Below are 14956 nucleotides of genomic sequence, written 5' to 3' on the forward strand. Positions count from 1 at the left end.
AGTGTATTATTGTAAATTAGGGTCATTTCTAGACACATCCAGCTCCTCATTTGCATATTCAAACATGATTGTTCTGACAGCTCGGCTCACAGACCCTGGTCAGAGCCTCTCACTAATCTGGGTCAGTCTCTCGGTGACACCTTTCCCTGAAGGTTTCCCTCCAGCAGCTCACTCACAGCTTCTCCTCCTGCCGCTGTCAAACATTACACTATTTCCATGTAAACTTAAGTTAACAAACAACCAAACTTCGACAACAAAACCCCACCCAGGCCGATCGGGGCGGACTCATTGGCCGGCGCGTCTGTAAATCCGTTCCCTCTCCGTCCGCCGCCTCCCATTGGCTGCCGGTGACGACAATCGTGCGCGCAGCTCCCGCCCACCGAGCGGATCAAGTTTGAATGAACAGCAGCAGCCTGCTCCGGAGCTGCCACTTGCATTTGCAGTAATTATTAAAAAAGTGTGTATCGTGTCGCAGGGCGCGCACATCCACGATGGACATGAAGAAGCGGATTCACCTGGAGTTGCGGAACCGCACTCCGTCAGACGTAAGTTGGACCTGCTCAGCTCTCCGCCTCCCGCCGCCGCCGCCGCCGCCGCTCCGCTTCACTCTCCGCTAATGGAGAATTATTTCGTGTGATGTTCTCGGGTACAAAGTTTCCTCCCGAAAGTTAAAAGACGAAGGAGGCGTCGGGTCACATTGTTGCTCCGCCGTCGTGTTTACAGCCGGCAGGTGCTGCGGCTCCAACTTTTACGCGGCTCCTGCTTCACGTTTGGAGATGAGCAGTTTGGAAATGCAGCAGAGCTTTTTTTTTTTTTTTTCTCCCCCTTCTTCTCTAAATACATGCCAGCGGTATAAACAAGGCAGCGAGGAGCCATATTTGTAACTTTTGCACGTTTAAAGCCCCTCCGTGTTGTTGTTCTGGCTCTGTGCGCCGCCGTTCTGCACGCTTTTGGACATTTTTACGCGTTGCACTTGGCGCGGTTCGGGATGCGGATCCTCAAAGTCATGAAATTTAGCAGCGATGCGTAAAAGATCACAGGCTCGGTTCGGCGGCACGCTGCGCCCCGCCGGGTCGCTCACAAAGTGTCCGGTTTGAAGTGGTGTATTGGTGCGTGCAGACGAGCCCCGGCAGCCCCTCCAAAGACCCCGGAGCCTCGGTGCGCACCGGGGAGAGAAAGCGGCGGCGAGCAACCGGGGCTCGGAGGAGAAAGAAGGAGGTGGAAGGAGCGGAGGGAGGGAGGGAGGCGAAAACACGCAGAGATCGGACGCAAACACGCCCGTTATCCGCTCGTTTTTTCACCGGGAGGGACTCGTGGAAAAACAAACAGCCGCCGCGCTGTTGATCCAGTTTTCCAGAACTAGGACAAGCCGCCATTTTACCGAGAAACAAAGGCAACGCACCGAAAGCCCGTTTCTGCTCGACACCGGACGGCGATTCTCGGTTACCTCCGCGTCATCACAAGCCTCCGGTCGCCACCGAGTCCGACCGGAGGGAACCGTTTAGCAGCACCGATAATGAAACGTTTGCCTGGCAGCGATGCGAGCGGCTTTAGCGGCCCCTCCTACTCACGGATGACCCTGTGCACGACTCGTAGCTCTGCTCACTGCGCCGCGCAGCGCTCCACGGCGGACAAAAACACCCGCAGCCGCTCGTTCCTGCAGGGAGATTTAAATAAAAAAAATAAAAAAAAGAAAAGAAAAAAACGTGGCCAAATGTGGTTTAATTACGCAGCGGACGGAGCATCGCGATATCTGGTTAAAACGCTGCTCGGTACCGACGGACGCGTTTTTTTTTTGTTATTATTATAGTCCCGCTGCTCGCCGCTGATTGGCTGAGTCACGTCCGAGGCCGAGGCGAATGATCCGATAACTGCACACCTGTGACCGCAGAACAGCGTAAATATCAGTGCGCGGGGCGGACAGGTGCTGCGTCAGAAGGTGACCGCGGCTGGAGGAGGAGGGTGCACGCGCTGCTTCACCTGCTCTGAGCCCTCACATCATCATCATCATCATCATCATCATCACTACACCAGTCCTGCTGCTTTGAACGCTTGAACTGGCTTTAAAGGAGCAGTGCAAGTCAAATGATGCAGGTTTACGCTTGTTGTAAAGTGACAGCAAACCTTCTGGAAGGTTCTAGATGCATCAGAAGGATTTGGTTTAGTTCATTTTTAAAGATTACAGCCCATACGACTTCTATATATTTAAATTTTTCCTGAAGCTATTTGCTCAGTGTTCACACAAGTTAATGTTTTCTTGGCACATATATCCTGTTTATTGTATTTATCTTATATGTGTGTGTGTTTTGAGCAGCTGTTCCCAGGATCCAAAACTATTTTATCCAAAATATAATAACCTTGAACCTGAACCTTAATTTAAAAACTGGCTACTTTCTAACTAATTTACTCGTTAATTTTGAACTGTTTCTATTATTTGCAAAGACTTCTGAAGTCAGAAAGGAAACAGACGTTATAGGCGACATCTTATATTGTTTTACCATAAATATACCATGTTTCCATATATGTTACTTTAACTAAATGTTCGGCAGCACATACAGATGTTATTTAATTTCTGCCAATCATTTGTAAATGATGGGCCGAGTACAAAACTTCACTGTACCTTTATTGTCCTAATAATATAATTTTAAGCAGAAGTAACAAATGTATTGATTGAAAAATAGAAAATAATCTGACGTTAACTTACTTGGCTGTAATTTTAGAACATTATAATAATACTGTCTTATTACTTTTCTGTTATGTGCTGCATTTATTCTCATTTGATGTATTTTTTTCCTTCTTCTTCTGAGCAATATCTTCCCAAAATGTCCTTTGGGATTAATAAAAAGTAATCTTATGTTAGGTCACATATCTAGAAATGATTTTGGATTCTTTTTTAAAAATGATTTCAGTTTGATGAACCTGGTCTAGAAGCTCTAACTGTACTATAACTGTATTATCACTGATATCTAAATTTAATTGAATTCCAGTTTTCTTAATATTAGTGAGGTAAACGTGTGTTTTTATGTAGTATTGTAGCATCTAAACAGCACCATTAACTTCCTCTAGTAAATCTACATAACACTGAAGGGTCTGAGCTTTAATATTTAATCTTGTTAAGTAAATTCCCAACACTAATCTCTCCTGGAAAGCACTCTGACTCGGTGGCTGCTGCTTTAAATGTGTTGTATAAATAACAGTAATGTGACTAGTATTGACATGCTGCATTTGTTGTTTTCCTGCTGGGTTGTTGTTAAGTTTCCTTCTGGATATGCTGCTTTTGTTTTGTCTTTGTAAATAAGTTTTTATATATACATAAAACCCATCCTTTAATCGTGTTAATCATCGTCTAAATAAGTATATTAGATGTACCAAACCTTTCATATTGTCTATTATCATCCTAAATATCGTGTCTGATTACTCTAAAAACTGCCAAAAAAAAAAAGTCAGAATTATTCAGTTAAGTTTCACAAAAAAAAAAAAACTCTTGTGCTGCAAAAACACAGACACCAAGTTTAGTGCGTTTGCTCGTTACGACTGTTTGATTCAGATAAAAGCAGCTGCAGACGCTCCATAAACTGGGCGATGCAGCTTTTCAGTTTTTGGCATGAAACTGGCGTCAGTGTTTAAACTGTAAAACCACTGAACAATATGAAAATAACCCTGATTATTTCAACAGATATTACGTCTCTGTCGCACCACGAAGCTTCATTTATAATGTGACACGTTTGACCTTTGTCCTGATGTGGTTTAAACATTAAACTTGGCCGTGTTTTATTAATATATTCGACACACAACATCTTATCATCTAATAGAGCGGGCGTGGCATTTTGGCCCACATTTATTGAAAGTAGTTTTCTAATCCTCTTGTGAAACCAGTAAGCATTGGTGCATATATTTCCTTTAAGTTAGCAAAAACAGGAATACAACACCATAAAAATACTTCTTCACAGTTCTGGCCTCCTAAAATTATACATAAGGGTCTTTACTTAATTTAAATATTAAAATAGAAGTAGTCATGCAGCAGAACGTTCTGTTATTAAACATAAAGTCAAGTACTGGACTGTTATTAGTGAACTTCACCCTTACATGAGTATTTTAATGATGTATTTGATCAGTTTGGGCGGCTTAGTAATGGATTATATTTATGTTTTTTAATGAAAAAACTGCAGTATAGATCGTAGCAGCAGTACGAGTGGAGGAGTAACGTGTCAGAGTGCTCACCTGAAGCCACTTTTCCTGTCGATACTGTTTTAAAGGTAAATTAAATCATCTTGTGATAGCTTTTTCCAGAAATGAGCACTTTATTTAACGCAGGAAAAGTACTTAAGTGGAGCTTCTCAAAAGCCGACACCAAATTGATTTAGCGTGTCAAACACTGCTATACGTGTCTGCTGTGTATTTACTTTGCAGATGCTTCTGTCCGGATTAATTAAAGTCAGCGGGAAGAAGAACTAGACGACGTCAAAACTGTGAAAGCATCCAACCCGAATATGAGCTCAGAACTTCAGATTTTAGATTCAGTTTCTGTCCTCCGTGTTTGTGTTGATTTCTCGATTTTGACAAACGCTGACGTGCATCTGTTTGTCCTGCAGGTCAAAGAACTTGTGCTAGACAACTGTCGCTCAAACGAAGGCAAGATCGAGGGTCTAACAGACCAGTTTGAGGAGCTGGAGTTTCTAAGCACAATCAACGTCGGCCTGACGACAGTTGCCCACTTGCCCAAGCTAAATAAACTCAAAAAGGTGGGTGCTTTTTTCCTTTTAATCTCCACAAAACCATTGTAAACCTTAAGGCTCTGCTGTTTTGCACATTTTAATCCGTTTGACTGATCCACAGCTCGAACTCAGCGATAACCGGATCTCAGGAGGGTTGGAAGTTCTGGCAGCAAAGTGCCCCAACCTCACACATCTCAACCTCAGTGGCAACAAGATTAAAGACCTCAGCACAATAGAGCCGCTGGTACGCCGAGAACATCCGACGTGAAGTAAAGCAAAACGTAGAAAGCGGCCGGCTGTGTTGTTTACCAAACTCCATTTCTCTTTTGACAGAAAGAACTGGGGAGCCTGAAAAGTCTAGATCTGTTTAACTGTGAAGTAACGAACCTGAACGAATACAGAGACAACGTCTTCAAGCTATTACCTCAGCTCACGTACCTGGACGGATACGACAAAGACGACAAAGAGGCGCCGGATTCGGACGCCGAGGTTTACGCCGAGGGCCTGGACGATGACGAGGACGACGAAGATGGTACGTCCGGAGGAGCCTCGTCTCTCTCTTGCGTTTAAAGTTGCTTTAAATTTGGCTGATAATGTGACTTTCGCTCAGATGTAGACGAGGAGGAGTACGACGAAGACGCAGCACCGGGAGACGAGGAGGAGGAGGAAGGAGAGGAGGACGAGGAGGAGAATGAAGAGGAGGAAGAGGAGGACCTCAGTGGAGAGGTGGGACGAGGAAAAAGGAAATGTGTGTTGTGTGATTGGTGAATAGAAATGTTCAGTCTGGAAGTTAATCTGGTCTTTTTAATAAAAGGAGGAAGAGGAGGAAGATTTGAACGACAGAGAGGTCGACGACGAGGACGATGAAGGTCAGTGAAAGCATCTACTAAATACTACGTCCTTATACGGTTTGTTTTGCTGTTTTTGTGGAGTTTCTTGCAAACAAAATGTTGTTTCTCACCAAAATACATTCCATGTATCCTCGAGGCCTCGTATGAAATATTTAAAATTTTACAGTATTTAGAGTTTGTAGCTTTGTGGTCTCTGATTGGTGCTTTGATGCCACTTTTCTTTATATTTTCCCACCAAAAGGCGCAAAAAAACAGCTGCAGGAGTCTTTATGGCGATTCATATAAACACAAATCCTGTGTGTGTGTGTGTGTGTGTGTGTGTGTGATGCAAACAAAGCTAAGACCCACTTAGGAAGAAAGATTAAAGGTTTGAGGGGAAAACTTAAATCTATTTTTGCACCAACAGGAAATGATACACGACTACCAATTAGACGTAGTGTTTTTCAGAAAACTCGTGTAGTTATTTTTGGCCTTCTGAAGTGTGTCCTGGACCCGTTTTCACCGCTCAGCGTCATTTTTTCCAGCTGCAGGAAGCTCCATCATTTCCTTTATTTTTAAAAATTTGCTGTGAGATGGCTGTAAATGTCATTTCGTCACCCCTCTAGTGTGAACACATAACTTGTTTAGTAATGTTTCATGTGTGTGCGATTTGAGTTGCTGTTAACGTTTATTGATTCTGGTGTTCTCTAAACGTGACTTTCCAGAAGAGGAGCGAGGTCAGAAGAGAAAAAGGGATCTGGACGAAGAAGGGGAGGAGGATGAAGACGATTGAGAAGCCTCTTTAAGCTAAGTTGTGAACTGTTTTAAACTTGTAATCTCCCCGTCACTTCCCAACAACCCCATGTATTCCCCCCTTCCCCGCCCGCCTCCAGTTTCATATTGCAGTAGGAGTGGTTTTTTGTTATTGGCCAGTCAGGTAGATGGGGTTACCTGGAGGGAAAAGAAAAAAAAAAAACAACAAAAAAAAAGTTGAATTTATGTACCTTTGATGCTCCCGTGTTCCAGTCTTTACTGTCCACTTTTAACTGCTTCGTGGACACCAGTTTTGTAATAATCGAATAATAGCAAACCTTTTTGAGAAATGTTTTTGTTTTCTCACTGTTTGTGTAAGACCAGTTTCTGATGACTTCTGTATTTTAAGACCTCCCCCTTGAAAAGAAAAACAGAAAAATGAAACAAAAAGAGTGCATGTCTAATACATTCTAAAGTCAACTACTGGATTTCATGTATGGCTGTCCTCTACTCGTCTTAAACTTATTTTTATTTTTATTTTTTTGCATTGTACTTTTTCTTTATTATAATTATTATTATTCTAATTTTTTTTTAAGTTATGTGTTTGTAGTGTCACCAGTATGCCAATACTCTCTGCTGTCCTGGTGTGAAACTTCTGTCTGAACATGCACAGTGTGACCCTCACAGGGCATATTTTTAAATCATAGCAAAAAAAAAAAAAACATTCACAAAAAAAAAAAAATGTCTGCCCTTGTCAAAGCTGCTCCTCCTCCTTAAACCCTCAGCTTTGATAGTTCGGAAATTACGTGTTCTTGTAAATAATGACCAAATCTATTTTTTTGTATTCTTCTTTGATGACGGCAGACATTGAACAGACAACCGAGGTGAAACTATGACTTGTAATAAGATATTAAAGATGTATGCTGCTTTATCTAAAAAAGAAAAAAGGAAAAAAAAATAAAAATCCGCAGTGTGAAATTTCTTGAATTTGAACATAACTTTGTATGCATAATCTTTCCATGAAGAGAACATGTTGGACATCAGAACTCATCGTCGCTTCCCCTCCCCCCCTCCCTCCATGTTCTTTCTTTGGGTGACACACAGGTGGCAAAATGTTTGTGGTGATGGTAGTGTAGAGAAGTGCTCGATATAAAACGGAGGTTACAACCGCAACTTTATGTGCATTGAAAATTTATTGTTTCAAAGTGTAAACTCTGGAAAACGGTCATTTGTTTTGGACTTTTGTTTTCTCAAGTATACGCAATGGTCGAATTGGCCTACCTCAGTGATTCTTCACTCTATGTTAAATCCACTGTCATCAGCCAAAATTCTGTTGTTCTTTTTCCCTCCCGTTCACTTCAATAAATCCCTTTTATATACGTTTTTCTTGACGTTTGTGGTCCTTGTACATCAACACAGTACAGTCAAAAAGGTGAAATGTGTACAGAATTCATCAGATGTTCATTTTCCAACCAATCCAGGATGCATTTCTTCCACAAGATTGAGACGTAAACTCGTTAAATATAGATTACAAATTTGAGCCGGGTTTTTTTTTTACTCAATTCCCAAAAAGTTAAGTTCACTGCCAAACAAGCTTTGAGGTTTTTTTTGCAACTGTACAAAAAAAGAGTTCCGGTCATTTTTAAAAGCACATTTCTGCCTTGTTTTTTCCTACCTTCTCAAAACATGAACAGCTAATTGTGGTTGGTTCTAGTCCTCGGTTACACCTACATGAGAAGCCCTGACACAGCACAACTCCGGCAGCAGCGTCCAGCTCATCGCTCTGGGAGATCCCACTTTCTACTTTCACTGTAGCCTTTTTATTTTCCCTGCAAGAAACACACACATTTACCATTAACGCGTCACTAAGTCTACTTTTCTACATTTTTAGGTAACAATTTATAAATAATAACTATCTGTTGTAACTAGTTAATAGATCATTTGTAAACTGTTAATTAGTGAGTTATTAACCACTTGTTAAGTGTTTGTCAGTAGTTTGTTGATGATTTATAACGATGCGTTATAGATAGTTAATAAACCATTTACAAACTGTTAGTTAATGAGTTATAAATGACTTGTTAACTGTATATTAATGATTTACAGCCATACCTTATAAACCAGTCATAGATCATGAACAAGCCATTAGTGAATTACTTACTAATGACTTGTTAAGTATCAGTTAATAGTTTATATATGTTATTGGGACGTTATTCGTTCAACATTCTATCTGTTGTATATCTTTGGTCAAATATAATACACAGAAAAGTCTATGGGTGGAAGAGGGTTGAGGTACAAAACTGTGATATTTTAAATATCACATCAAATTTCTGTAACTTGAACTTGTTCCACCCATTTGCTGCTCTACAAAGTTTCATTGGTATCAGTAGATGGTTAACAAACTATTAACAAGTGATCTGTAAAGTGTGAGTTAATGTAGTAGTTAAGTATTAGTTATAAGCTTATGTATGTTATTGAGACGTTATTCTAAAGTTGCAGCTATTCCTCATTTACCAGCAGTTAATAAAGGAGGAAGAGTTGCAACTTTAGAATAACGTCCCCATAACATATATAAAGTATCAACTGATACTTAACAAGTCATTAGTGAGTAATTCACTAATGGCTTGTTCATGATCTATGACTGGTTTATAAGGTATGGCTGTAAATCATTAATATACAGTTAACAAGTCATTTATAACTCATTAACTAACAGTTTGTAAATGGTTTATTAACTATCTATAAGGCATCATTATAAATCATCAACAAACTATTAACAAACACTTAACAAGTGGTTAATAACTCACTAATTAACAGCTTACAAATGATCTATTAACTAGTTATAACGGATAGTTATTATAAAGTGTTACCCATTTTTATTTTCAACCTTTTCACCCTTCATGGACCTGCTGTGATGTGACCAGTGAAGACTCGTGACCTTTTACCTTTTAACTTACTCTCTACTTACAAACTATAATCGAAAGAGCATTTTAGCAGAATCGTTCTCGAACCCAGAGCCAATCGCATGTTAATGTAGTACCCACTTCTCTTAAAATGTAACACTTGAAGGAAAACAATATTTGGTGGTAAAATCGAGGCATTTTAAACTACAGTTTAGCCTAAAGTGTGTTGATGGTACAAGTGGAGGAGAGGCAGATGACCTGAAGTCTTAAGAGCAAAAATTACACATCTACAGGCAAACACGTCTCAGTAATAGTAATATACTTAAGTTTAAATGTAAAAGGATGGTTATTATTACAGTCTGCACTGTTAGGAATAGGCAAGAATATAGCTTCATAACTTATCTCAAGTTATGCCGTTGGAGTCGAAGAACTAAAATACCGTTTAAGGTGCCGTTTCACACAACAAATCTTGCACCGCTTCAACCGGAAACATTCAGCAAAAAATCTATCAAGCATCACAATCATTACTTGCGCAGCCACATCGTACAAAAAACAGTGGGATTAACAAATATACATGTTATTAGCTAAAAAGGTAAGATGTGACAAATAAATAGAAGCAAATATACATTAACACCCCTCCCATCCTCAAAATTAGCCCTAAAAACCAGTAACAGCCAATAAAGCTTCCCTCCAGTAGCGACACAAGTCCACCACCTGTGGATCCACGTCTCCTCTGCTGCTTTCCCACTATTTTAAATAAAGTACTTGAAGAGAAGTGACCTATCCACTCTGCATTTAAGAGAGCTATGTGTAAGTGTCACGGAGTAAAATTTATAGCCAACGTTTTGTAGGCGAGGAAAGCAGTTACGGGATAAGCAGCTTTGTGAAAAACACGATCCACGTCAGCAAAACTCTTCTGGTCTGTCAGGTGCAAAACTACTTCACGTCAGCCATTTTGAGATGATGTTGCAGCTCGCTGCAAACCGCAGCAGGGTCTAAGGCCTTAGGGAAGAAGAATAGGAGCCGGTGAAAGTCTGTTTCATCCTCCAGTTTTAACCTGGATGAGGATTCGTAGGTGGTTTGGTCGGTACAGGAGGATGAGTCTGGGAACTGTTTTTTTTTTTTTCCTTTTTGTTTTTTTGCATGGTGATCAAGGCATTGCCACATGGACAACAGGGCAGGCATAGTGAGACAAATACCTGTGTGGTGTGGCGGAAAATATTCAATAAGTCATCCTAAGATCGCTAATATTCATTTATAAAAACAGAAAATACCAAAACTGACTGGATCTCACATTTCTCCTGTCATCGACTGATTGAATGTTTAGGCGGTGATCCCTGAACTGTCTCGCCTACTTCTGATCACTACTACGACGTTCCAGTAATCGCATCAGTTAAGACCCACAGTTACCATATTATCGTGTGCACTATGCGGGGCAGCAGGAATGAACTTATGATATAATGAGATATATCAAAAAAGCAGGGCGGGAGGGCTCAGGAGCTCGTCGGAGGTCTGAATTGGGGGGGCAGCTTTGCCAGTCCGGGAGGCTCAGAGGTCAGACGTTGTTGGGGCTAACGTTCTTCAGGTTGTTCAGCTCCAGCTCCAACTGGCGTATTCGCACATCCTTGGTGGTCAGTTCCTCCTTCAGCCGCCGCAGCTCGTCCTGCTGCCGGAAGAACATCCGCAGGAGCTGCGCAAAGAGAGAAGAGAAAGCACACGCAAGAACGCGCATGTAACAATCCTTTCACACACGGAGGAAAGCCAGAAAGAAGGCCAGAGGACGTTTATAGTCGACACGAGAAGTTGTGTAACTCTCACTGCACCAAGCACTGCTCTGACTGCTCAGATGAATTTCTTCAGCAGCTTTTGAAAACAATAGTCTGTTACCTGACAGAACAATCTGATCTCAGGGTCTGTTTCTTATCTTTTCCAGATAACATCGCATCACAACATTGCATCGACTGTTATTATATTGAAGAAAGTCCTGCTCGAGCTATAAAACGGACCTTGAGGTGAAGCCGGTTTGTCAACTCCGATTTCAGTGAAGTTCAAGAATAAATTTTAAGTTAAGTTTAAATAAATAATCTTGCTTTCAAGATGCACAAAGAGGCTTTTTCCAGATCTGCTGACTTGTTCTTCTCTCTTATGCTCAGTTAGTTTGATGGATTATTAAACTCTCCAAGCAATCAAATGACTCAATGACTCCTGTGTACGCGCTCTTCATTTTCTATTTGTTTTTTCACCTTGGTAACACGTTCATAGGGTATTTTTTTTTATTGCAAGAAGATACATCACGCACAAAATAAGCAGTTAAACACCATGTTTGAGTAATTTCATTTTGAAACGGCAGCATAACGACTTCTGTGGATTTCATATGTAAGAAACCTCAGAACATAATCCTGTCTACTTGCTGGATGGAGCTTTCTGTACGACACAGTTGCTTAAATATTACAACTTGCTGTTGTCTGGTGAATAATTTACACACCCCTGCACACTGTAAACACTTCTATTACTTTTAATCACCTTCTTGAGTTTGCGACAGTTGCTTAATTCACCAAGTCCCATTCCTTGCATCTGACAACCTGCTTGGCATTGAAACGGATTCTGATTCTTCAGCAGATTAGTTTTACAGTGTTTGAGCTGGTGTGCTCGAGCTGCAGAAAGTGGGCAGAGGGTCAATGAAGGGAGAGACGGCTACATCTGAGCCATTTTTAAGGCATAAAGGTATTTTTTTTGCAGGAAAAACAAAAGAAAAACAAAATATGATGCAAAGAGAAGACATAGAAAGGAGTTATTAAAGGACCAGACAATGACCAGAGAGCAACTTAAAACCAATACAAAACCAAAAAGAGAGAAAACAGTGTTTGAGACACACGCCACATATATTATATAGAAAAAATATGTTATATTGCGCTTGCGCTCTCTAAAACGTGTCCACACTTGTCTACTCTCTGCTCTACGTATACACAGCCTGCAGTTCAGCCAAATGCTGATTGTTGATCGCTGCTGAGTCGCTAGTGGCTTTTCGGTTATGCTGGTAAATTCATTACGACAGCAGTAAAACTCCTTTTCATACACAAAAACAGATATACTCTATATATGAACCTGATGCTATCGTATGTAGCACAGTCGACTCTGCCCTTTACATAAAAGCACAAACTGTACAACAAAAACATCATCCATCACTATTAGACTCCTTAAAAGGCCCTGCTGCTATTTCCTAAAACATTTTTTTGAGGTGCTCATTATAGAGGAACAGGAGGGTGGTTACATCTGTGCAGAGCGATTCGCAGCGTTACCTCGTTCTCCGTCCTGGGTGGTACGTTCTCCAGCAAGTCGATCCCATTCACCACCACGCTCTTCTTTTCCTTCACTGGGGCCTTGAACACTAGCTGGTTTGGCCGGTGGTAACCGTCCTTCAGGGACATCAAGACCGGGTCTGTTTGGACCAAGGAGCAAAAACACTTTTCACTGAGCATGTGAATACCAACACAAAGCACAAAGAGGCTTAAGTCCTCCACAGATCGCCACAGGGAATCTCTTGTTGCTCAGTGCTGGTCTTTAACTCGGCGTGTCCGACTCCTATAACTGTGACAGCATCGTTTGATCATCTACAAACTGCTTGAATATGTAGTTTCCTCATTAAATGCTTGGTCGTGTTTGGTAAGCATTCCATCTTTTTTTTCCACTTGGCCTTTGTTATGCTGTATATGAATGTTGAGAACACGCGGACCATGAAAAATGGGGGCGATGAAAAGGAAAAAAATAGACTTCCTAAACACACTGTCACCTCCTGGATTTAATGCTTGGCTAACACTGTAATTTTAAGGCTCCATGAAATGCAAATCAGAGCCCCATTCAACTTGTATGTTGCTGATTAAAAGAAAATATCTGTGGGAGTTTGCGCCACCACAGTGGTGACAATACAAGCCATATGCTGTCAGCAAAACAAAGATTCTGTGATTGAAGTTGGCTGTATTTTAATTACCACGCTCTACTTGAGTTTTGTTTACTTTTTCAGCGCAAAACTTTTTTGTCTCATTTTTCTGGAAAGATGAGTTCCAGTGCGTGATTATGATCGCACGCTCCAAAACAAACTAGAGTTTATCAACCCTCTGAACCCGGAGCAGTTTCTGTGCTGTGGGCTCATTTCTAACAGCAATATAAAGTCCTGCACCTCTATGGAAACAGAACGACCACGTCTAGAAGTAAAGAGAACTCATGAGAGAACAATGATATAATGCCATAAATCAAAAATGGGAAAAACAAAAGTCGCATTACTGAAAAAACTGGAATCAGTATGTACATTTTTCAAGTGCCCACAGGTGTGACCAACACTTGGAAAAGGTTGCTCCACAAGCCATAGCTATTTTATATTTTGTATTTTTTACAAATGAGGCTTTTAAAAAAAAATTTTTAAATATGCTAATCTGCACACAGACTCTACATACAGATTTCACCATGTAGAATGTATCTTCCAACAACTACCTGACAACTTGTTCCTTGTGATGCAGTTTTTGAGTCATGCAGCATTTATTTTATTGATCAGATATGATTTATTTTGCTCTCAGTCTCACTAATCTGTTTCCATACTCATTTCCTTTCTGCTCTACACAGCCTGCAGTTCAGCTGAATAGGGGCAGAATTTTTGCCACGTGACTGCTAGTCACAACTGAGACAATAACGGCTTCTCGGTTCTGCTAATGAGTACAGAAACTTTTTAACTTTTACTGAATCTGGTGCAAAAAAACAAAGGTGAATTTAATAATGGCACATGAAGTGATTTTTAACAAAAAAACACAATTTTTATGCTTAGTTCTGGTTAATTTTCCTGATGATACCAAATGCCAAATGATACGTTAAAGACTGTCAGGAAGGTGAAAACCCAAAGATTCTGGCTTTGGAATGATGCCACTTTGGTGACTTTAAAAAATAAATAAATCATGCCTCTTAAATCTGGGGTTTTGGGGTTCAGAGGGTTAAAATGTTGCGTAACAAACCGGTCAACCGAGTATCTACTGTGTGTTTTTTTTTACCTCTATCAATCCCGCTCAGCCATTCGCTGGCGGACAGGGCAGGTTCTGTTCCGGCTGTCATGGGGTAGATGTCCTCCTGGTATGTGTCTGACTGTGAACACACATTTTTAGACGCTTTAACTATATCCTTCAGTGCATATTCTTACTTTATTTGATAGCTGATTATCTAAAAGTCTGGATAACAGGAAACACAAGGTCCCTTGCATAAAATTGTTACTTTTAAAAATAATAAATGCAATCTGAAGGGACTTTACACTAATACCGATGCCTTCGACATCACTTTGAGGATTTGGTGACCTCTGTCCTTCCTAAGAGCTTCAGTAGAAGTTAATTGAACCCCTATCGGATTACCGTGACCTGGATGACTGAGAATCTATACAAACCTCTGTCCTTGTTTGCTCTCACCTCTCATTAACTAGCTCTGCATTTCCTTTCATTACATGAGAAAACACTGTACGTCAAAGTGTTGCTAAGAGATGTTAATTAAAAGTCAGACAAACACTTTTTAAGTCTCTAAGTGCTGAATAAATGTAGAATACTGCAGATATCAGTCGCGCACTCACCCTTCTTGGCACAATCATCGAAATTGGCTCAATCAAACCCTTCAGCGTTACTAGTTTGTAGAAGCGAAACACCTCGCAGGCTGCCACATCCAGCCCGTGCTTTGGCATCACACCTGCGGACAAAAACAGCAGCATGTGGTGACAAAACCATTTCAACGACGT

At 40.8% G+C, this 14956-nt stretch overlaps 2 protein-coding genes across 5 annotated transcripts in view; one reads left to right on the forward strand and one right to left on the reverse strand.

Moving 5' to 3' along the window:
- Positions 1–7680, forward strand: part of anp32a (acidic (leucine-rich) nuclear phosphoprotein 32 family, member A) — a 21882-nt gene extending 14202 nt beyond the window's left edge. Inside the window, exons 2-8 of one of the 2 annotated variants that reach the window (XM_008304584.1) lie at positions 3–545; positions 4593–4742; positions 4837–4959; positions 5049–5247; positions 5326–5441; positions 5530–5584; positions 6271–7680. In XM_008304584.1, coding sequence (XP_008302806.1) covers positions 492–545; positions 4593–4742; positions 4837–4959; positions 5049–5247; positions 5326–5441; positions 5530–5584; positions 6271–6338 — 765 coding nt within the window. In that variant the 5' untranslated portion in view covers positions 3–491 and the 3' untranslated portion in view covers positions 6339–7680. Of the gene's footprint in view, positions 1–2; positions 546–1960; positions 2095–4592; positions 4743–4836; positions 4960–5048; positions 5248–5325; positions 5442–5529; positions 5585–6270 lie in introns of those variants that run through there. The other variant, XM_008304593.1, reaches the window with a different exon arrangement.
- Positions 7681–9493: 1813 nt separating this feature from the next.
- The window catches only part of coro2ba (coronin, actin binding protein, 2Ba), a 55437-nt gene continuing 49974 nt past the window's right edge, over positions 9494–14956 (reverse strand). For all 3 annotated transcript variants that reach the window (XM_008304605.1, XM_008304620.1, XM_008304614.1), the window contains 4 exons: positions 14795–14907; positions 14232–14322; positions 12495–12634; positions 9494–10885 (listed from right to left, as the gene is read on the reverse strand). In XM_008304605.1, coding sequence (XP_008302827.1) covers positions 10751–10885; positions 12495–12634; positions 14232–14322; positions 14795–14907 — 479 coding nt within the window. In that variant the 3' untranslated portion in view covers positions 9494–10750. The remainder of the gene's footprint in view (positions 10886–12494; positions 12635–14231; positions 14323–14794; positions 14908–14956) is intronic.

The sequence above is a fragment of the Stegastes partitus genome, unplaced genomic scaffold (genome assembly GCF_000690725.1).
Source record: "Stegastes partitus isolate 25-593 unplaced genomic scaffold, Stegastes_partitus-1.0.2 Scaffold41, whole genome shotgun sequence".
NCBI lineage: Eukaryota > Metazoa > Chordata > Actinopteri > Pomacentridae > Stegastes > Stegastes partitus.